The sequence below is a fragment of the Amblyomma americanum genome, chromosome 9, assembly GCF_052857255.1.
Source record: "Amblyomma americanum isolate KBUSLIRL-KWMA chromosome 9, ASM5285725v1, whole genome shotgun sequence".
NCBI lineage: Eukaryota > Metazoa > Arthropoda > Arachnida > Ixodida > Ixodidae > Amblyomma > Amblyomma americanum.
This window is the reverse complement of record NC_135505.1, coordinates 38,266,231-38,289,185: the sequence shown is the minus strand read 5'-3', so window position 1 is coordinate 38,289,185 and position 22,955 is coordinate 38,266,231. Positions and strand designations below refer to the sequence as shown.

At 46.5% G+C, this 22,955-nt stretch overlaps 1 protein-coding gene across 2 annotated transcripts in view; it reads right to left on the bottom strand.

Annotated features, from left to right (window-relative positions):
* Positions 1-6,792: 6,792 nt before the first annotated feature.
* Positions 6,793-22,955, bottom strand: part of LOC144105726 (uncharacterized) — a 39,270-nt gene continuing 23,107 nt past the window's right edge. For both annotated transcript variants that reach the window (XM_077638830.1, XM_077638831.1), the window contains exons 8-10: positions 17,108-17,187; positions 16,162-16,254; positions 6,793-6,928 (exon numbers count right to left, since the gene is read on the bottom strand). In XM_077638830.1, the coding sequence (XP_077494956.1) occupies positions 6,827-6,928; positions 16,162-16,254; positions 17,108-17,187 (275 nt within the window). In that variant the 3' untranslated portion in view covers positions 6,793-6,826. The remainder of the gene's footprint in view (positions 6,929-16,161; positions 16,255-17,107; positions 17,188-22,955) is intronic.

Genomic DNA, 22,955 nt, shown 5'->3' with positions numbered 1-22,955 from the left:
GGCGTGCCCCGGCGCCGTCAGCTTTATCTGCTGCGCACCACGTGACTTGTCGCGTGACCAACCACGTGACGAACCACGTGATCAGCCACGGCGCCGCCGGCAGCTGCTCCGCACCATGTGACCAACTACGTTATAGCTTGGTGGCGGGGAGCCACAAGGTGGCAACGTAGCCAAAAGGTGGCAGTGAGCCACATGGTGGCGGCGCCGCCACGCTGAAGACTCGAAATGCTGCCGTAATGTAGCTATTGCTACAAAACAGCACAGGGAAAGGAGAGCACTGCGACAAAATATCACAGGGAAAAAGCACACTTGAGAACAGCACGCAGGTGATGACAGCACGGTATAAAACCACGCCGAGAAGACGAAACAGCACGACGACAAAACAGCACAGCGAAGTACAGCGCTGAGGGAGGGGCGAATTTCATAGCCATAACCAATTGGGCAAATCGCAACACATACCTCAGCCACCTTTCGAATTGACGAGTGCTCATTCCACAGACTCAATAAGAAACGGGGTAGGGTAATATTCGCGATATCGAATGACACTTCAGAGAGCTAGTGCAGAGCGGATGGCCTGCCAATTTTATCCCACAGTTTCGCAGATTCCGCTTGCTTAACACAAAAAGAAATTTAGATAATTATAGCCACGAAAACAAAGACTACATAACCGCTAGTTTAGCTTTGTTCACCGTTCAAGCCCTGCTGTTCCTGAGTGAAGACCCCGCCTGTTCCTTATTAAATAAGCGAAATGAGCTGCCGCTAAACCCAAAGGTCACCACAGTATGCGTTGTGCTTTACGGTTCGCGGTTATGGATAGTTCATCCCTCTCGAAGCGCTGCACCGTACTGCGCTTAGCTGTTTTGTCTTCGTACTGCTTTTTCCCCTATGCTCTGCTGTTGTCGGGCTGTTTTTGCGCTCTGCTGTTCGGCCAGCGTGCTGTTTTTTCCCTGTACTGTTTTGTCGCCATGCTGTTTTTCCATGCGCTGTTTTGTCTTCGCAGTCCTGTATTTTCTGTGCTATTTTAACGCATTATGTTTTGTCATGTGCTGTTCTTTCGTTTCCAGGGAGAAACATCATACGGACCAGCGAGTGAAGTATGCCTCTCTGGTCGTGTCCTGGCCGCTTATCAAGCAGAGCGCCATGATGTTTAGCTATGGGGCGTCCTTTTGCAACAACTCGGACAAGCAGCGGTGGGTCTGGCGGACAGAGATCAGGTGGTGAGTACTCGAGGCCCATAGAGATCGGAAAGCATGCGGGCGTTCTCTACACCTACTACTTCATGGTGCAATAACATTAAATGTTGCGAACTTAGTAAGTGGTAATTATACGTGCGGAAATGTTTTTAATAGAATTGGGCCTATTTGCTGAATATCTAGGAAGGGGCGCATTTACATAGATACCGCGGGCCCCTTGGAGCTTCGACTTAAATTTAACTGCAGTATTTGAGCTGCCCTTTTTCCCAGTATTATGATATAGCTTGCTTAACTGCGTGCTCTTAATAATTATGAAAGCGTGTGTCGTTCTTTACAAAGACACGTATTACTTTGAGCCATGTGATTCGTATTTCGTAATAGGTTCGTATACAGTGTGGCGTGCTGAGCCATCGGCCCTGCTAAATTCCTTTGAGCCACTGACGACGTTTCCTCACAACATTCTTTATCTTAGTCATGAAGGTAACTTGCCTTGCAACTTTCAGCACACCGGTGCGCTCATGTCAATACGCAGTAAAATATGTGGTTATTGTTCTCGCTCTTCCGGTCGGATCCTTGCGATGTTTGGCGCTTCCGTTCTAGCGGCCGAACGAGAGTCCACGTCTGGGGCATGATGTCCTACCTGAATCTGGGTCCTCTTCACGGAACACAAAGAAGAATGACGACATCAATCTATCCGCATATTCTGAAAGCGGTATTCCTTTCTTACGTTCTGAATGGGCCATCTCCCGATGGCTTGTCGAATTCCACATGACTGGACACCTTTTCGGAGCGTTGAAACTGGGCAAGCCCTCGTTGCTGACCTGTGTCACAGGTCAGCAATGACAACTTTATGATGAACCAACTAGCACAACAGCAAGTACTTCTGTGTCATAGATGACCCTAAATTGGCTAGCGTCCGTCCCCGCCTGGTCATAATTCAGAGTGTCTTAGGCATCATAAAAATAATCTGTGCCAAATGCTTTGACTAAGCTTGTCAACAAAACAGCTGCGGAATGCATTGAGGGCAAGTGTACTCGCCTGTGAGCTATGTCCAACTGTGTCTACGTTTTCTACACCTCCAGCCTGTGCAGAATTCCTAGTGCTGAAGCAGGTCAAGGGGGTCCGATCGGATATCGGTTAGACTTATCTGAGAAGTTATAACTTAACCCGACTCCATCACGTTGCCATCTTCGTGCCTTGGTTTTTCTCTGTCTCCAACTCCTTGTTTTTCTTGCACTCAATATTTATATTTTTCATCCATTCTATCATTCATGCCCAATTTCTCTGTTTCTATATAACTGATGTAGGAACAGCGCTAAGAACAGGACAGAAGTCAAACGTGGAAGCACAGGGACGGGCGCTGCTCCCTGTGCTTCCATGTTTGACTTCTGTCCTGTTCTTAGCGCTGTTCCTACACCATGCAATACCAACTAGCCCGTCAACTCGCTCTCCTAAACTCTATTTAACTGTTTCATGCGTCATCTTTTATCACGATTTGTCCTCGTTCGGCCTCGTAGCTTTAAAATGACTCATTAATGCATTACATATGGATATGTCATTTTTTGTAGTTGTTGGTCAGCCTTCCACAGGTTTGCATCCTTTATTTATTTATTGCTCCCCTGAGGGCATGAGGCATTGCACAAGGGAAGTGGAAAAAACAAGAATAAAATCAGAAAAATACAGCGAAGAGCCAAATTTATATAACACCTGAATACACAATGCTAGCCATAGCTTTGCGGAACATCTCGTAACTATAGAGGTCGGCAATATCTGCGGGAAAGTGATTGCAGTCGCGTGAGGTACGCGGCATGAATGAATGAGAAAATTATTTGGTATTACCAGAATCAAAACCGACTTTATGGCGATTATCAGTACGATGGGATACATGAAATGCCTATGAGATAAGACGACCGGCGCAGTATGGGGTGATGGTACAATTTCTAAAACAAAGCGATACGAGGCACTTTGCGACGAAGTGAGAGCAATGGAAGAGAAAGACTAGATTTCATTGTAGATAAGCTTGCAGTGCGGTTGTAATTAGTGAGAATGAAACGCAGAGTTTTTTTCAGCTATCTAAAGAGCAGTAACATAAATTTCATATATGGGATCCGAGATTGATGCTAAATACTTCACTTTGGAGCGAATTAGTGTTTATATTTACAAAGTTTCAAACAACAAAGAGCGTTGAAAAAATTGCGACGTCAGTAACGTGGTATGCGATTAGTATTGTTGATTACGTGTTCCATGTGAAGAGAGCACCTTAGATTATCAGTGATGTTACAGACTCCAAAGAAATTAAATGTGCGGTTGTTTTTTTAAAAGTGGTTTTGAAATTATATGCGCCGTTTCAGAGAAAGAGCACTTGACTTCATACGGTACACTTCGTAGACGCAACTGAAACGGTCTCGCATCAGTCACTTATTTTTCTATATCCGCAGCAACGTAACAAAATTTCAGGCCCCTGCACACTCACTGGCAGAGAGAGCCAAGCTCGCTTTTCTGGACGGATACAAAGTTTTCTATCTCTAGCAAGTGAACACGCCGCGCAGATACGTTCGAAGCGAAGATACGGCCGCAGAGCTTGGTGCGTATGCAAGAACGCTCTGTCCACCGTGTCACTCGCAAACGCCTTCCTCACTACAGGAGTAAGACAACGCGGCACTGGACCGCACTGCCTACCGTGGCAACGTCATAATAAAGCCACATAAAAAAATGCGTGGCGCTGGAAGCGAGCGCAAAAGTTCGCTTGTTCTATAAGCTGTCCATTTTTCGTTGCATATTTCGCGTCCATTTGGCCCCCTGTCATTGGCCACTACGGTACACCCGCGGCTTTCAAGCGTCTGTGGCAAGCGCGTCGGCGACTTGGTATCTAGGCAGTTATTAAAATATGGCCCCTCCAAAGGAAGCGATGGTCTGGCACCCGGCTCTTTTTACTGCGCTTGCGCAGAGGATGCCTAAATCGATTCCAGTGGCTAAATTTTGATGGCGCTGCCTACCTCGGCAGGGCCGTCGTCAGCTAGTAGTAAGCTAGTAGTAAGATCATTTGAGGAGCGATTGAGAAGAATGAGGGAAAACGGGGGGCTAGGAAAGTTTTCAGCTACCTGTGAATTAAAAATGGGGGCACAAAATGGAGAAAGCGAACTAGAAACCTGAAAAAAAATATCTGGACAGCAGATGGGAGAAAATCATCAATTATCGATTACGAAAAAGGTTAAAGAAACAGAGAGAGCTCTGTGGAAAATAGGAATGCTGAAGAAATCGGCACTGGGAACATACAACGTCTTTGAGCAGGAAATTGCCAAAGAGAATATCTTTGATGATTGTAGGGTAAGCTCTTTGTTGTACGACGCAAGGACGGGAGTTTTTTCTGACTGAAACATTGACGCGTTGCGCATGGCATGCGGAGAGGAGGAGGAAACAGCCTAACAATTGATACTTTTCTGTAAAGGGCTTCACCCTACAGTGCAATGCCACGGGGCTGATTTCTCCAAAGCCATGGGGTTTAAACGGGTAGAACTACCAAGCGAAAGTTATCCGATTGGTTGCTAAAATCTAGTCTAGTTGCGGGATTGTTTCTGCACTCAATTTTATTTGCACGATTGCCTCTACTAGTATGATTTGCATGATCATCATGTTACTAATTCAGCAAATCAAGTTCTCTGGTACTTACGGCGTAACCTATCATTAGCTCTCCGTTCCATAAAACTCCTTCATTACTTAACTTTTTTACGTCAACAATTTAACTTTGCATGTGCAGCGTATGATCCTTTCTATGCTAACCTTATCACTATGCTGGAATCTGTCCAGAACCGTGCTCTCAGATTCATTTGTTCCGATTACTCTTATCACTGTATCGTTTCTACACTAAACTGCCAGCTCAATCTTCCCGTGCTAGCCTGCCGTCGCAAAATCGCCCGTCTTTCCTTGCGTCATAGATTTTATCACACCTTTAACCACGATGTCCCCTGTAACACATGCGCTCATCGGATATCCCGTAACTCCCACCCTAACGCCGTCTACCTCGAGCAATCTCGCACTGTAACATACGAGCAGCCTTTTTTCCTTGGAACAGCCAATGACTGGAATGGCCTTCCATCCGAAGTGGCGACCATCATCAATCCAGTTCATTTCAAATCCGCAGTCGAAGATCATCTATTTTCAAAATACTACAATTTTTTGGGCCCACCCGTCATGTGATGTTCTTGTGGACATTTTTAAAATAATAAATAAAAAATAAGCGATACCGCATTTATGTGTTTTCATGACTTTGTGAAGACAGTGTGTGCACCAGCAGGAAGACCTATGTGATCATGTTCCACAATCTAGTGTTCGTCAGTTGTGACCTAGTTTGATGACTTGATGACTGCTTGTTGAACATGCTGGGATACTAACTTGTACTATTTTGGAGCCGATTGTACTGTTTCTCTGTCTTTTCTCTGTATATCGCCGTCTTATTTTGCTCCCAAACATGCCGTTTCGTTCAAGGGGTTCATTATTCCCTGGAAAGTGTATACGTTGGTGCGCGTATACATAATTTTGAAGACTGTGGCATCACAGTCGGTGAATATTCGATAAGGGACGAGATCCAGAACACTGCGCGGATTTGTTACCAGACAGAGAGTTATACTCCTCCGCTCTGGAAATTTAATGCAGTCGAACACAATTAATGAGATAAATGCCTAACTTGACTGAACACGCCAGTCAAGAAAAAATGAAACCGGTGAAAGGTAAGCTGCGTTTAAGCGCAAGTAAGAGCTGAATGCTACGGCATACAAGCCTAGAAAACGGTGTGCGAAACCGAGCACACTGTTTTGCTGGAACAAGAGAAACAGCTGCTGGCAACACTGAGTTTAACTGCGAAAGCAGGCAGAAAGAGCACGTGCGTGGCCTAGCTCGAAGAACAGATATGGTCTATGGGGTGCAACGTCCTGAAGCAGGACAAAGGACTCTCCCATGTCTCTCCAATTAACCCTTTCCTTTTGCCAGCTGCAGCCCCTTTATCCCTGCAAGCTACTTAGTCACATCTGCCCACCGATCTTTCTGCCGCTTCCGTCTATGATCACCTTTCCTTGGTATCCTCTCCGTTACCCTTAACGACCGTTCATTATGTTGCCTTCGCATTACATGCTCTGCCCGGACCCATTTCTTCTTCTTAATTTCTACTCTGATGTCATTAACTAGCGTTTGTTCCCCAACCCACTGTGCCCACTTCCGGTCTCAAAAAGTTGCTTATCGTTTTCCTTTCCATATGCGTTCTACGATGCGATGTACCGGTCTCTGAATGCATTTCTGCATTTCAAGAGAACACCTACGCACGGTGACAATGTAGAGCGAGTTTTTGTGCGTGTGTACTTGTATGCGTGCAGTGAAAATAAAATGAGTCAGCATTGGAGACAGGAGCATGTGGTATTGCGGGCGACCCTTTCTCCAGAGCCTCAAATGGCTTTCGGTAAACAAACAGTCCTGGAAAATTCTGGACCGAGATGTACTTTAGTTAGGCATTGTAATAAACAGAATTGGAATGTGTGTGCAAGATATTTGCTCGAATATTTAGTGCCGACTGTACTGTGCTGAAGGCGAAGATATTGCTACTGCCTAGTTTAAAAGGTTCAAACTGCATTTTCAATGCCTCTTTATTCTGAGCGACGAGTATAGGCCCCCTGGCAGTGGGCTTCTTTATTGCACTTTCCACGGCAGCACCATCCCTGTCGATGTGGGTCAGCCCGATCGAAGAGCTGTGGAACGAATGGCAAATAAACGGTTATGCAAGGCTCTGGTGTTGCTATGAATAGTGAAAGTCATTATTTAGTTACGGTGCTACATGAATACAGAACGCTGACAGCGAATATATAACACTGGCTGTTCGCAGGAAGAATGGGTGTTTTGTAAAATCAGGCTTTTTTTTATTGAGATGGACAAATGGAGACGTTGGTGTGATTCAGGTGCCGGCTACTCCTTTTTTCATAATGATACTAAAACACTCGAACTGAGACTTTAAAGTTCAACAAAGCGCAGCTACAACACATACATTGGACATTACAAATGGAGTAGATACGCCAGATTTTCCAATAAAGCAAACTATATGTAGTGATATTACCACAAAACATAAAATATGGATATACTACGAGCAATGATATGCACTGCTCACAGGAAACGATATTAAAGACATAATTCAAGGAAATAAAAGAGAAAAAATGAGCGGTAACCGTAGCAATATTGCATGATCTCGAGGACACTGGACTGCTCTAGCCGAAGCGAACAATCACGGAATATACAGAAGCAATATCCTGTATCTCTCGAGGATGCCACTGCCCTCGAAAAAAGATTTCAGCACTATGATCGGCCAATTCATGGCTGACAAGCTTCGTCTTCCTAAGATATAATGATTCCTTCGGGATGAAAGCGGCGGCACCGCCAGACAGCAGAAAACTGTTCAGAAAAGTTTATTTCCGCGGTATTTAGGTACACTGTTCTAATAACACTTATACTTCAGCACCCAGGCACTTCGTGGCAAATGTATTCTAGCGGACTATCAGGGCAGCCAAAAACTAATATTCGATGTGCAAAAATGTAAATGCAGTTGGCACTACGAGGCTAGAAATTTGGGTAGTATAGATGCATCGAGGAGGCGCGCGTCTGCTGCGATGCCCGCATATTCATGCCCAAGGAGTTGTGCTGCTCAGAGTGCGCGCAAAACACTCATTTTGCTCTCTACCTCTGGCTCGAGCTGCCGGATGCGGCGCGCCATTAGTGCAGACGGGCGTCTCTTCGATGTGGCTTGTCAGCCGAAGTTCTGCGCTCCATTGCACGAAGGGCAATTACTTTCCTGCAAATCTAATTGTTATATCGGTTATCAGTGCAAGCACATGCTCATGACGTAGGCCGTCCCGATAAGTGCAATAAAAGCAGAGGCATCTTTGAATAAAGCCAATTTCATTCCGGTCCTGGCTTCGTTGCGTTCGTGTCTTCCCTCGGCCACGACAGAACAACTGGCACGAGGATGAGATGATGCTACGATTCTGAAGCAAGCACCGGCACGGCGGCTGCAACGGAACGGACGACCGTGGCCACTATAAGAAGGCTAGCATTTCAATATGGCAATACCAGGAGTTTCGCAACGTTTCGAAAGTATGCCAGAGTTTAACCCAAGAAGCGACAACATCAAGTCGGATTTCGAGAGGTCTTAAATTTTTTGGCTCTTAACGAAGTCCCGGAGGCGAAGAAGTTGAGGTTGTTCTTGAACGCAGTAGGCAGTACTTTGTATGGGGAGCTGCAGAAAATTTTGGTTCCCGACAGTCCTACTGACAAGGCTTTCGCAGAAATACAGAAGGCACTAGAACACCACTCCAGTCCCGAGTATTCCGTAATCGCCGAGCTTCGCAAATTCAGCAAGCGCAAACAGCAGGAAGGGAAATGCGTCAAAGACATCATGACAGAACTTAAACATCCGGCGCGTAATTGCGAGTTCAAGGCGTTTCTGAACGATGCCTTGAGTGATCGGCTTATAGCAGGATTGCGCGACCAGGAGACGCAAAAGGTATTGTTCGCAACGGACGACTTAAACTTTGAAAAAGCGTGTAAGATTGTGCTCGAAAAAAAACTTGCTGCGAGGCAAACTAAGTAGTTACATTCACAAGCAGAATGCTTGACCGACATGAATGTGGTCCGAGGAAAGGCGGAAACGAAAACCAGACAGTCGGGAAGTAAAAGAGGAATGGCACAAAATAGCACCACCTGTTGTCGCTACGGAAAAGGGCATGATTCAGACAAGTGCTGGTATCGAAACGCAAAGTGCCGCGCATGCTCGAAGACGGGGCATCTACAGTCGATGTGCCGAGAAAAGAAAACCCGTCAATTGAACTACGCGGAAGCGACGGACGAAGAATCATATGAATCACAGACGCAATACATCGTGCTATCCGCGGGAGATGGAAAGCAAGGCTACAAAGTTTTTATGCAGATTGAAGGAAAGCCCATTTTTATGCTTTTGGATACGGAGGCAGCTGTCACATTGATGCCTGAGAGTGTGTTCACGTGGCGTTTTTTTGAAGACTAAATGCAGGCCAACAAATGCAGTTTTGAAAACATATACAGGAGAGCCTGTAAAGTTGAAAGGAAAGGCAACCGTAACCGTTAAGCATAACGGCTGCAAAACTGAGCTTCCATTGCCTGAATTAGAAGACCAGGGCAAGGCTATGCCTACACTTCTAGGCCGGGATTGGCTTGAAAAGTTGCAGCTTGACTGGAAAAGCGTCAGTGTCTTCACAGAAAACACTGATGTGAATTCTCTGCGGGAAAAATTTCCGGAAGTCTTCCCTACAGCACTGGGAGGGGTTCGCAACTCCGAAGCCAAAATAGCAATACACCCCAATTGTACCCCTCTGTTCCCCCGCCTAGGATGTCCAGTCTGCAACTCACAAGACACAGAGGCTGACATTCACCACTTGTTGTGGGATTGCCCGGCACTGAAGCCAACTAGAATTCGCTACCTGGGAGCAGCGGGTCTCCACCCAGACAACCCGTCATCATATATTGTTTGGACGCAGGGGCTACACCACCGCTCCCCCCTCGCCTTCATTAGATCGGCACATCTTCCCTGCTTTAGTTATCACCCACCGACTTTTTTTCTTTATTTTCTCTTTTCTTCCTAACTCCCCTTATACCCAGAAGCAATAAACAACGCTATCAATAAAAAGTGGGGTACTCCCATTGTACCAGTTGTGAAGCGTGGTGGCGGAATCAGAAATTGTGGAGACTACAAGGTAACATTTAATCAAGTAATCAAGACTGATTTCTACCCATTGCCGCTTCCTGAGGATCTATACTCAATGCTAGCTGGTGGTAAGGTATTTTGTGCTCTGGACTTATCCTCGGCGTACTAGCAAGTTCCTCTCAGTGAAGAATCTAAGTCTCTGCTCACGATAAATACACATGAGGTATTGTAGGAACTCCAAAGGCTTCCGTTTGGAATTGCGAGCGCACCGGCCTTATTTAAGGCAATGATGAACCAAGAACTGGAAGGAATTCCTAACGTCGGGTGCTATATAGACGACGTCATCATCGCAGGCAGCAGTACAAAATATTGCTACAGAACTACCACAGAAGTTCTCGAAAGACTCAGCGAGCACAATATAACGCTACAAGAGGAAAAATGCAAGTTTTTTTGTGATTCAGTTGTCTACCTAGGGCACAAGGTTTCGGCAGAAGGGATCTATCCCACCGCTGAAGAGATCAAAGCGGTACGATAGGCACCAGAGCTCAAGAACACCACAGAACTGAGGGCTTACTTGGGTCTTCTAAACTTCTATGGCAAGTTCTTGCGGAATTTGGCAACTGTGGCAGCACCTCTTTATTATGTTGTTAAAAAAGACCACAAGTGGAAATGGATGCAACGATGCAAGAAGGTATTTGAAGCAACTAAAGAAATGATTTTGAACAGTGAAGTACTAGCGTTCTATGACGTCAGAAAGCCAATAGGACTGAGTTTCGATTCTTCCGCTCACGGCTTGGGAGCTGTGATTCTCCATGAAATGTCGGACGGAGCTGAACGACCCATCGCATTCGCTTCACGTTAACAAGTGGCGAGCGGTATTATGCTCAAGGGGAAAAAGAAGCGCTCGCGCTGATATTCGGATTTTGGCGGTTCTATCGCTACCTGTATGGACGCAAGTTCATCCTATACACCGACTATAAGCCGCTTATCAGACTTCTCAGGCGTGATAAGCCGTTGCCAACTTTAGCAGCTGCACGGATGCAGAGATGGGCACTAAGGTTACAGCCATCACTACGATCGCATGTTTCGGAACGGAAGAAAATGAAAGCCACTGACGCACTGTCACGGCTGCGGCTGGCGACAGCTTCGGACAACGCCGAGCCGGAGCGATTGGCTGTTTTCGACGCAACTCCGCTAACAGCTAAAGTCGCTCGGGAAACGAAACGAGACTCACTTCTAACGCGCATTTTAAACTACGTTCTGTTGGGATGGCCAGAGCGTTACCCTGAAAAACTGCGACCGTTTTTCGTACGCAAAGATGAACTGTCTGCAGAACAAGGATGCTTGACTTGGGGCAACAGGGTAATCGTGCCGCAAACCTTGCAGGCTTATGTACTCTCGTTGCGACACGAAGCACACCCAGGAATGACTCGCATCAAGATGCTTGCACGGCCTTACGTCTGGTGGCCTTCCCTCGATAAAAACGTGGAAGAAACTGTTCGAAACAGCCAAGAGAGAGAGAGAGAAAGAGAAAGACGGAAAGGCAGGGAGGTTAACTGGGCAACGCCCGGTATGCTACCCTACACATGGGAAGGAGAACGGAGGGCGAGATAGAAAAGGGAGAGAACAAAGGAATATGATCATTTTTCCCGATGTCCGTTGGCCGTTACTTGCAGTGTACACAGCGGACACACTCATTGTTCACAATCTTCCGCTCAGTCCATAGTCCTTCAGGAACTTGAAAAGTGCTTTCAAGGCTGTCCTCTGCGATGAAGGCTTATTCCAAGCACCCAGAATCTTGGCTTCAGTAAGGGGCGAGGATCTAAATGGCGGAGTGTTGCAGCCAGGAGTGCACGCTCACGCTGAAACCGAGGGCACTTAGAAAGAAGGTGTTCTATAGTTTTGTCGCACCCACAGATCCCACACGCAGGAGAGTCTGCCATTGCGATTAAGTGGGAGTAGGCATTTGTGAACGCCACTCTCAGCCACAGGGGACACAACAGCGTAGCATCGCAGCGGGAGAAGCCGGACGGAGGACTGAGTTGGAGTAAGGGGTCTAGGCGGTGCAGACGGCATGTGGAGTTGCAAGTAGAGGACCATGACGCTAAAAGCTTTCTTCGGCCAAGCATTCGCAGATGTCTTGCTGCGTCGACTCTTGTCAACGGTATCTGGACAATGTTGGCACTGCCGTGAGCCGCTCGAGCTGACGCGTCAGGCACGTCGTTTCTTATATTGAAATTGCGAAATTTGTCAAAGCATCCGTCCAGCAAAGCCGCCAGGGCCTCTGCAGCCCTGGAGGTATCCCACAAAGGGCTGGGAAAGGGTTCACGCCGACTACGTTGTAAAGGACGCTGTAAATCTTCTAGTTCTGGTGTACTCTAAGTGGATTGAAGTGTTCGTCATGACATCTACGACAAGCGTTAGAACCTTGGAAAAACTGGACGCACTGTTCGCAGCCTACGGCCACCCTGAAGAAATCGATATCGGCAACGGCCCACAATTCAGTTCGGATGAATTTCAAAAATTCATGAGGGACAGAGGTATAAACACACAAGAACACCTCCGTATCATGCCTCTTCGAATGGAGCCGCAGAGAGACTGGTGAGGACGACAAAGGAAGCTCTCGTAAAACAGGTTCTGAGCGATAACAATGCTGGAGTAAAGAGTACATTACAGAAACGCCTGAACAAACTTCTTTTCTCTACAGAAACACCCCGCACTCGGTGACTTCGCGGACACCTGCTTAAGTTTTTCTCAAGCGTCTGCACCGAATTACATTGTCTGTTCTGAAACCAAGGTTTGCAGGGGACATGACGGAGCGTCTGAGACGAGACACGGTACAATGTAACGAACAAAGAGGATCAGTAGAATCCTTTTCTGTGCGGGATGGAGTCTACGTGAAGACCACGCGTGGTAAGCGTGTATCATGGCAGGAAGGTACTGTTGAACAAGTAGTCAGTCCAGTCACATACGTGATTAGTGTGGAAGGTCGCCTCCAGTTCACTCATGTTGATCACCTGCGGCCAAGACAAACCACCGTCTGTACTCAAGCCACAAACAACGGGAAGTCTGTAACCTATAAAGGGAATAAAGGGATCGGCCTAGGAGTCTCAGAAGTTCCAATAGGTCTTTCTCAAGAATTGTGTTCTCAAGAGGTTTTTTCCAAATGGCCGAGGCGGGGAAGCTAAGTGCAAACCCAACCTTCTCCAAGAGGTCCAACGCAGGTTACCCCATCGGAACCAAGGGAGTCCAAGGAAGAGCAGACCCCTCAGGCCTTGCCACCAAGACCACCACAAGACCCATTAACTGTTGCAGGAGGAGGGAATCCAGAGCTTGACAAGACCGGGTCGAACTCCATAGCTGAGGTGGAACCTACAGGCAACCAGTCAGCAGCATTACTGCGACGAAGCACCCGTGTTCGAAACCCTCCCGAGAGATACAGGACAGAAGACTTCAGAAGACCAGCAAATAGAAAATGACTTTTGTTTCACTAAGAAGGGAAGAATGTAATATTGGTTATCAGTGCAAGCACATGCTTATGACGTAGGCCGTCCTGATAAGTGCTATAAAAGCAGAGGCATCTTTGAATAAAGCCACTTTCGTTCTTGCCCTGGCTTCGCTTCGTTCGTGTCTTTCCCCGGCCACGACAGAACACTAATAAATATTGTAGAATTCTTTAACTACGGGCTAAAATTCTCTATTTCTAACCAAGCACCTGAGTGAAAAGGTTTTAAGGGTAATCAGCGGAATTTGCTTCTTTGCGAACTCATGATTTTTTACAAACACTTCATGAAATTCGCAAATGTCGTCGCTATGACCGGGAAGGAATATAAATTTTATCTCAAAAGACCTCCTTTTAAAATGTACTTGAAGTCATCCCACTGTATATATATATATATATATATATATATATATATATATATATATATATATATATATATATATATATATATATATAGCCAAGGTAAAGTAAATGAGGGGCCCGTTAGACAAACTTATCAAGGGAGCCAACAGTCACCGAAACCAAGGTGCATAGGGGAACGTTATTTTTTTTTAATGTGTTATGCTTATCGGTGGGATAAGCATAACACATAAGCATAACAGATTAAAAAAAAATAACGTTCCCCTATGCAACTTGGTTTCGGTGACTGTTGGCTCCCTTCATAATTATATATATATAAAATCACCAAAAATTGAAGAAACATAACAGGATTTAATTCACGACGTTTCGGCTGGAGGACCAGCCTTTTTCGGTCCTCCAGCCGAAACGTCATGAATTAAATCCTGTTATGTTTCTTCAATTTTTGGTGATTTTATAATATATTGACCAAATCAGCTGCCAGAAATCACTTTTGGTATATATATATATATATATATATATATATATATATATATATATATATATATATATATATATATATATATATATATATATATATGCAATATCCCTCAGGTGACTTTGTCAGTCCGTGACTGATGAGCGATATGTAAATCAGTATTTTATTTGCTTATCTTCTGCACACGCTTGTGTACAAAGCGGCTACTGCAAACCTAATATACGCTTTTCTCCACCCTATATCATATTACGTGCACTAAGTTGGCGAGGCTCCTTCTGGCTCGTAATGGCGGAGAAATTGTGATCCGAAATTTTTTTAGGAAGTTGTGGTCAGCCGCACTCTACATTGTTATGCCGTAGTCTATATCTCCTGGCTTGCTGGAAGTATTTGAAGAGAACGTTGAACTGTAGTGGGAATATGAAACAAAGAAGCGGCGCACCTCAAAAGTACCTTTCTGCTTGTAACAAGCGAAGAAGCGCAACTGTACCTGGCCAAGAAGCGAGAAAGAGACAAACACATCGATTTATCTCTTCTGGGGCTCTTGTCGTTGCTCTGCTTCGCTAGTTACTGTGTCGAACCAACTCGCCTATGAGTTCGTGCAGTACAGCTTTATTTTCACTTGCTTCGCTCTCCCCGGTTAGCTGATTTTGTGTCACAAATTGGTGCAGTTAAATGTGGACATTACATCTGGCGCAAGCGTATCAAGTGCCGTGCAGTCCCCAGAACTTAAATGGTGAACCATCCTTGGCTGACTGGCGCTTCCAGAATAGTGTGGGATCTATACTGGACAGTATTACAGGTACGCAACGTGCAAGAACCATGGATTTGTTTCGATCCATTTTGATAATTCGCTTCAATATAACTTCGCGCCCTCTGAAAAAAGACGTAATTTGGTACATTCGGTCGAATACCTTATTAATGACACCTTTTAATGCTTGCTAACATGGGTACAGGCTGCAATATGCCAGAGAAATTGCAGACGGAAGAAAGGGCCAGAGGAGCAGACGCAGAGTATTAACTTCACAGAGACGTGATTGACTTCAGGTCTGTAGCGTTCACGCCATCTCAGTAAATGTTCACCAGTAAATGTTCACGCTATCTTCATTCCTGTAACACGGTGTTAAAATGCTTGGAATGATTGGAAACGGATTAGAATTGTAGTTTGGTCCCGAATCCGTTTTAGTATGAATAAATAGTTTGCGGGAGTACAGAAAGGAAATCTCTGATACTTGGTGTTAACAATCCCCTTAGCTGGCACCTGTGGCCACAAGGCATACATGCAGGCCTGTGGCAGTGCGCTGATAGCTAACGATAATTTAACGTTTCCAGAATTTGATGACCTGAAGTCGCACGTTTCCACTGAGGTGAACTGCTGTGCATGGATTCTGATTAATTTCGACCACCTGGGGTTCTTAAGGTTCCTATCAGCACAGAGCCAACGGAATTCCCTAATGTCTGCCTCCGCTGAAATAAGTCTTCCGCGTACGGGTGTCAGTCACGCGAACTTGCGGTAAATATCCGAATGCCAAATTCCTTTTGACACCGCAGTCGGTAGAGGAAGTGAGCGGCATCACTAAAGTGCATGGTCTATCCACTGAAGCTCGCTATACTGCTGTTATCTTGGTAGAGGTCACAGTTGCAAAAGCGTTAAAAGCACAACGACGCAGAAAGACGGACACAGAGACATCATTCCAGCGCAGAGTAACACACGGACGAAGAGTGTAGACACCACGGACCCCGGACCGCCTCATCATTTATCGCTTAATCTTCGAACGCAACACATTAGCCAGAACACATTCCGGCATAAAAATTCCCCGCCCTCTCCCCCTCCACCGAATGTAACGCAATGACGCCGCCGGGAAACTAAGTAAAACAAGGAGTTAAAACCGCAATGTCCAAAAACAGCTAAAATACTTACGAAGCAGGCGTTGTTATATCCGCTTCCGTAGTAACCAAAGAACAAACCTGCATCTGTTTTGCAATAGTGACGGCAATCTTGAAGCACAATTTTCTGTGAAAATAAAAACAAAAGTATTCATCATCGTGATATATATTTTCCTGCTAGGGCATGTTGAGGCTAGCTATGTGCTCTGCCTTGCTTTTGGTGGATGTTTCCGCGTTAAATATCAGTTCTGACAATACAGAATTTGCGCGTTTCAAAGTTCATTCATGAACGATTTTCGTGAAAAAAACAGTTTGCGGTTGTCAGGGTAATATCCTATTGTAAGCTGAAATTATCTTGCTCTACGACATATTGCTATTTCGACTGCGCTGTAAACCTAGGGGTGCTGCGTTTAATTTTTGAGGAGGCGAGTGATGGCCGGTGATGCAGACTCTGTATGCACACCTCAAGCGCATATCTGTTGCATAAGGATAACGGAGCAGTTAAGCGTAGGCGTTCGTCTATCTTACCCTTCCTTTCTCTACGTCTCTGTATTTTGTTACCAGTCTGGCATAGTTTCCACGTTAACAAACAATGCAGTCGGTACTTTTGCTCTTGGTTTCTTTAAATAGAGCTGAAATTTAAACTTGGAATTGACCCGATGCGTAAAAAACCAGGGTGCTTCATTTTTAATTTTTCCTTATGTACATATGAACAAGGAAATCTTTTAATTCTTCAATTCTACAATACGAAAATTTTAAAATAGTTTTAAAAATCAACAGTTTGACTACTAAAGAATGCGCGCCGGCGTTATACAAAGTGTTAATTCAAACTACGCCCTCTAGTGCACTAAGCACTCTATCATCGAGACAATAATGCTGATCTCTGTGAAATATGAGCTGCTAATGCGCTGAATCTCAGAACTCGTGAAAAAAAAATAGAATACTAGCATTCCAGGTTATTAAATGTGCATGTCACTTACTGCGTAGTTTTCCTTGCTTTCACATTTGTGGTACTTTTGACCGAAAATTCGCTGTGCTGCTGCCCAAAGCTGTGATTCCCCTGCAAAATCAAAGGGCTGTTAGGACACATATCTGTTCTGTTGTAAACAGTTGAATTAGTGCAACCCACGCTTGAGCTATGAAACAAAAATGAACTGAGGGCGGGGAAAAGGCACTCACAAAGCGAAAGAATGTGGCGTTGTAAGGGGTCAGAAATATGTCTCCCCCATTTACGTGCCTTCATCTCTTCCCTTAACCTATTAGCCTTCGACACATTTTTGCTTGTGGCGCCTCTCAGCGACTAAACGATATTCATTTGCAATAATATTGTTAGGAGCAAGGGTTCAGTCAGAGCAAGATGGACGACTGAAGCCAGCTGGTCGGTCGGTGGATCGGTCGGTTGGTCGGCTGTCTGGCTGCCTGCATGCATGCCTGCCTGGCTGGCTGGCTGGCTGGCTGGCTGGTTGCTGGCTGGCTGGTTGCTGGCTGGCTGGATGGCTGGATGGATGCCTCGTTGCTGGGTCGCTGGCTGGCTGGGTGGCTGGCTGGCTGGCTGGCTTGTCGGTCGGTCGGTCTTAGTGGCACAGCAGCTTCTGGGACAATCCCCGCTTTTTAACAGGCCGCCACAGGCTCAAAACATTAAGACTGTAGGGCGGCGGTTGACATGATAGCGCAGTTTACATCGATCTTAGAAGGCGATAACACAGAGGCGTGCAAGGCACCGGGTTTCATCGGCGAGAGAAAGTTTCTCGGCTACGAGGGATCTTCATGAGGCTTGCCAGAATATGGTAGTATGGTGACCAGGGTGTAGCGTGGAGAACGAGCACAGAGTAAAAAGAAGGGCCTGAAGCCAGCAGTCTCATGGTGGACGGTATAGATCGCGAAAGTGATGAATGGCAGCACGCTGTACCAGTTTGTGTGCTTTGAATAAACGTTGAACTGAATTTGCCGCACTAGAAAGAGTTAGGAAGAACTAAGCCTTTAAATGAAGCAAAAGTAACGAGAAGCTTCGAAATTTCCGGCTTCCCTCCTCTACTAGAGCGCAGTCGGATAACCGAGCCTCCCATTGGCCGAGGCGCCGTGGTCACGTGTTAGCGCGCACATTATCGCTCCGCAGCAGACGCCGGCATCGCTGTCGGGGGTAGAAATTGCACTTCGTTTTCTTTTCGTGCGACGAGGTTTGTAGAGAAGCGTTTCTCCAGCTTTGACGATGCCTACACACTACGGCGATGGCAAGATTTTCTTGCGCTTACGGGTGCAGCAATGGAGGAAGCAGTGGTAAAATGTTTTTGTCATTGCGTCCGAAAAAAGCAACGCGGCTCACCGAAAGGTCTGGCTGCCTAGGATCGGTCGGACAGACTGATTATGTGCTGGATCCATCTCTTTGCAATATCAATGGCCGTTCTTCAGTTGTCAATCGCGTTTTCTCGGATTATTCGGTTTGAAGTGCCAGCGGCAAGCAGTCATGCTTCGCAGTCATTTGGCATGGTTATAGATGGATTCGGTCACTCGTGGGCAACACAATAAGGGACTCTCGTTGCATTAGCCCCGCAGCTCACGCTGCTGGCTGTGCTAGGCTCTGCAGGTGTAGCTTTGATGTCATGTGCATTACAGTGAGAATTCGGTTAGTTGCAACTGGACTCCTCCGCGGGCTCAACTTGAAAGTTGCGCTTCATGTTGTTTGAGCCAGGCATTTACGCTGCTCGCGATGCCGGTCTAGATTTCATGTTGCACACATCGCTGGACTTATTTGTTGCGGCAGCGTTCATACTAGAATCGATTGTCGTTACGGCGCCTAGGCATAGTAACGGCAGTTATCGCTTGAATTCTCCATATCTGCGTAAATAGTACTGGAGAATCCAAGCAATGATTTCCGTTAACCATACTTGCAGACATCTTTTCTTGTGTTTTCAGTTTTCGCTTCAAGTAACTTCGCAAACGAACAACGTGTTTGCTTCAAACTGGACTGAGTAAATTAGAGTTATGGTTTTTGAGCTCTTGAAACATCATTTTGCACGCTGCTTCGACCAAAATCTATTCATTAACAGCGACTATTCAGGATGCAGCGCGTTATATATGGCAATCGAACGAGACAAGAAATGTCCACTTTTGAGCCATTATCGCATCCTCTGACTCAAGATAACAATCACCTATACAAGCAACATTCAAGTAAGTCATGCAGCGCAGTAGTGGTGCGCGAAGCCGCGGTTAAAATCCTTTTTGATTGCTGTTAATCAGCCCAAACACTGCTAGGCCTACATAAAATTTTTCCTGTTCACAGCAGCGTTAGAGTGCGCAATAGGGACATCGTATTCACCTGTTTACAAACAACCATTAAGAGACTACCGGCAGTCGGAGGCTTTAATCTCTAGCCTGCAAGGTGTCCGAGGTATAGTAACTCCGAAATAAACGCTATGCTTTCCGGCAAGCAAAACAATAAAATTGAGAAGAGTAGGAACCTACGCACTGAATAGCACAGCCGATTGCGCAAGCGAACGTGATTTTGAGAGAAGAATGTATTACGGCAGCATTACACCACGATCCGTTCATATAAGGCCTAGACCGCCCGTCTATTGTCGAGTGTTGTTTCATTTCTTCTTGGCGGATTGAAATTTTTAATAAGATTGAGCCAAAGACTACGCTCGAAAATCAACTCTCCGAGAACATAATCTGCGGGGCCGCGAGCTCGCTGTAGCAAGCCGCTTCCACCGTATGCACCGCAATCAAAGCGATCGCAGTACGAAAAGTTCCGACAATGCAGTGCAACACGGTTCGAGGCAGGTACTTGAGTAACTATAATTTCTGAATCTCCCACGACGTCATCTCATTTCGGCCGATTTGAAAGCAGAAAGTGCAACAAACAATTTATTGGGGAGCGCTATCTAAAGCTCGTAAGTTGCAAAACAACAATCTGAGAATATTCACTATAGGGCTTCGGGTTCGATGCCGCACGCCACCTCCACCATGTGGGCCGCACATCAATCGCAGTACAGAAAGTTTCATAAAGCAGTGCAACTCTGCTTGGGGCAGTTATCGGAATAACGATTTTTTTATTCTGGCCTGCCAAGACCTCATTTCGACCAAAACCAAGGAAGAAAACGCAAACACGCGCGGTCTACTGCGCTCTAAATGGCGAGCTCTGGGATCGTCTGCTTCCTTTCTCACGCCTAGGTGCCGCCACCATCGGCGCCCTGAAGGAGCCGAGAGCAGAAGCACCCCGACATAGGAGGAGGAGGGATGAGATGTCGTTACATTTAGTTCATTGAGGCGCTTTCGAAAGAACTAGTGTTCCTGTTTATGCTCCCGCAGGGAGGAACGCCAGAAAGAACTGCGTGTCAGCGCCGCTGGCCGAACCAGACAAAAGCTCGAAACCAACTGCCACACGCATGTGCGCGCCCTCAACTAGCGCAATCGTCCCACTGCTCCGCTTGCCTGCCATTAGGCTGACATCAGTGTCGCGTTAATAATGACGATGGTAGTATGGTTGCGCGCTTTGCAGCGAGCAGACATTTCAGGACTAACAGACCACTGCCTCGATGTCTCAGAGCCCGCGGGTGGTGCAACCAATATTCCGCTTCATCTGATCTCAGCGCGGGTTCCACTGCGAATAGCCCTCGTGCTTTGAACTTTAGTTGCCTCTCGGACTCCTTTGCCTCTCGCTATCATAGAAACGTGCTCAAAACACTCGATGTATCGCCGCACTGTCTGGCCAGTTTAATATAGCTACCTTTGATTTTTGCTTGGCTCCTACGATACACTGCTGCAGAGGAAATGCATGCGCTGTGTGTCTGTCGTGCAGCACATTGCTCCTTCGCTGGAACCGGGACTGGTTGCTCAGCTTAATATGAGAGGGAACCGCCGCTCCTGACGCTTTTAGCATTGCAATCCAGCTTGGCGAGGATAGTCACTGCTCCCAGAAGTTCTTGATTCTGCTGCTGGGTTGCAACGCGTATATTGCAAAACAGACAAATTTCTAAATGTAACCGGTAGCATGGAAGTAATATATCTCGCACAGAGTAGTTAGGATCGCTGGCTTGAGTCAGTCGTGATTCATTTCCTGATTAGTGAGCGCTTACGGGTGCGTATGCGCAGAATTCCGCACGCCCGGCACCCAGTAGTGGCGCACCGCTACTTTGACACTGGCGTGACGAGTGAGACACCGGCTGCTTGTAGTCACCCTACAAGCAGCGGCTTGTACTAGAGCTTTGTTCTGCACATGACAGCGCGATAGGCAGCGTGCTGTTTCAGTGGTGATAAGGCAAAGCGATAAGAACAGGTGCAGTGGCAGTGTGCTGCAGTAGAGACAGAGATGCTGCATGCTTTGCTCCTGCCTTGGCGCCTGGCAAGAGAAAGGCGAATCACCAGTGATAACTGCCCTAATTTAACACAAAACTGCGGCAGTACGTGTGAAGTGTTCAGAGCACGTTTGGTTCCTAGCGAGGCACAGATGAGTCCCAGAGGCAACAAAAGTTTCAAACACGCGGTTATTTGCGGCGTAAACGCGCCTCCAACTGTCTCAGATGAAGCGGCTTAAGCAGCCTTCCCCGCAGGCAGTCTTATCAAGCCAGCGGTCTGCGCAATCCGGCATGCCCACTCGCTACACAGGACGCCATCATACGAGCATAATTATCATTAGACGACATAGACAGTGGCCGACTGTGAGCCAAGCTGAGCAATGAGACCGAGTGTTCTCCGGGGAGATGCGTGACAAAGTGGCGAGCGGGTGCCAGGAATCATTTCCTTTTTCTTTTTGCTTTGTCTCGGATCTTTCCGATCTCTCAATGGCAGAAAGGATGGCTTTGGCAAGAACGTTAGAACTGGCGCTCAAGCTAGGGTTAAACAAGAAAGAGGCGATGCATCTCTGAGGAGGAAGGAAAGAGGCAGAGAGAGGAAAGGGCGCAAGCACGCGCTGACGCTCGCGAGGCAGAAGTGCAAGAAGCTAGAAGAGCCCGCGAGGCAGAACAGGAGAAAAGAAAAATAGAACGGGAGAAGGAGTTTGTTTTGTGGAAACTGGCGCATGTCCCGAGAGGATATGACAATATCACGGACAATGATCAGCGTTTCTTAGCGGGTACAGAATCTCCCAGACCGGCCAGAGTTTGCCCAAGAAAGCTGATGGCTCCTTTCGATGACAAGAGAGATGACTTAGATGCATATCTGCAAGGATTCGAGCGGATAGCTTTTGGGCAATGCTGGGAGCGCAGTGAATGGGCCACGGCATTGAGCATGTGTTTATTCGGAGAGGCGCTGAATGTGTTTGGAAGGATGCCTGATGCTGATTCTATGGACTACGAGAAAGTCAAAAAGGCGCTCCTCCAAAGAATCAGGATTACGGCAGAGGGGTTTCGTGAGGGATGTCGCACCGCGAATCCTGAGGATTCGGAAACCGCAAAGCAGTTTAGCTCCAGGCTGACCAACTATTTTGACAGGTGGCTTTATATGTCAAACACAGAAAAGAGTTTTGAAGGCATGCGTGACAAGCTGGTCACAGAGCAATTTTTAGCGTGTTGCAGCTCAAAGCTGGCGCTATTCCTGAAAGAAAGTTGTGTTCGTTGGAAGAGTTCGCCGACACTGCAGACCAATTCCTCGAGGCTCAACGGTTAGGAAATTTGAGTAAGGCAATGGAGGAAACCCAAAAAATCCTAGAGAATAATGCGTCAAAACCAAGAGCATATGGCGGTGCATCTAAGGCGCCAGTAAGGTGTTTTCTCTGCGGCAAGGTGGGACACCGTGCAGCTGACTGTCGAACTAGTAGCGCTGCCCAAAAAACACAGGTTGTGCGTGAAGGTTGTAAGAGGAGGGGTCATACTCTGGATGAGTGCCGATACA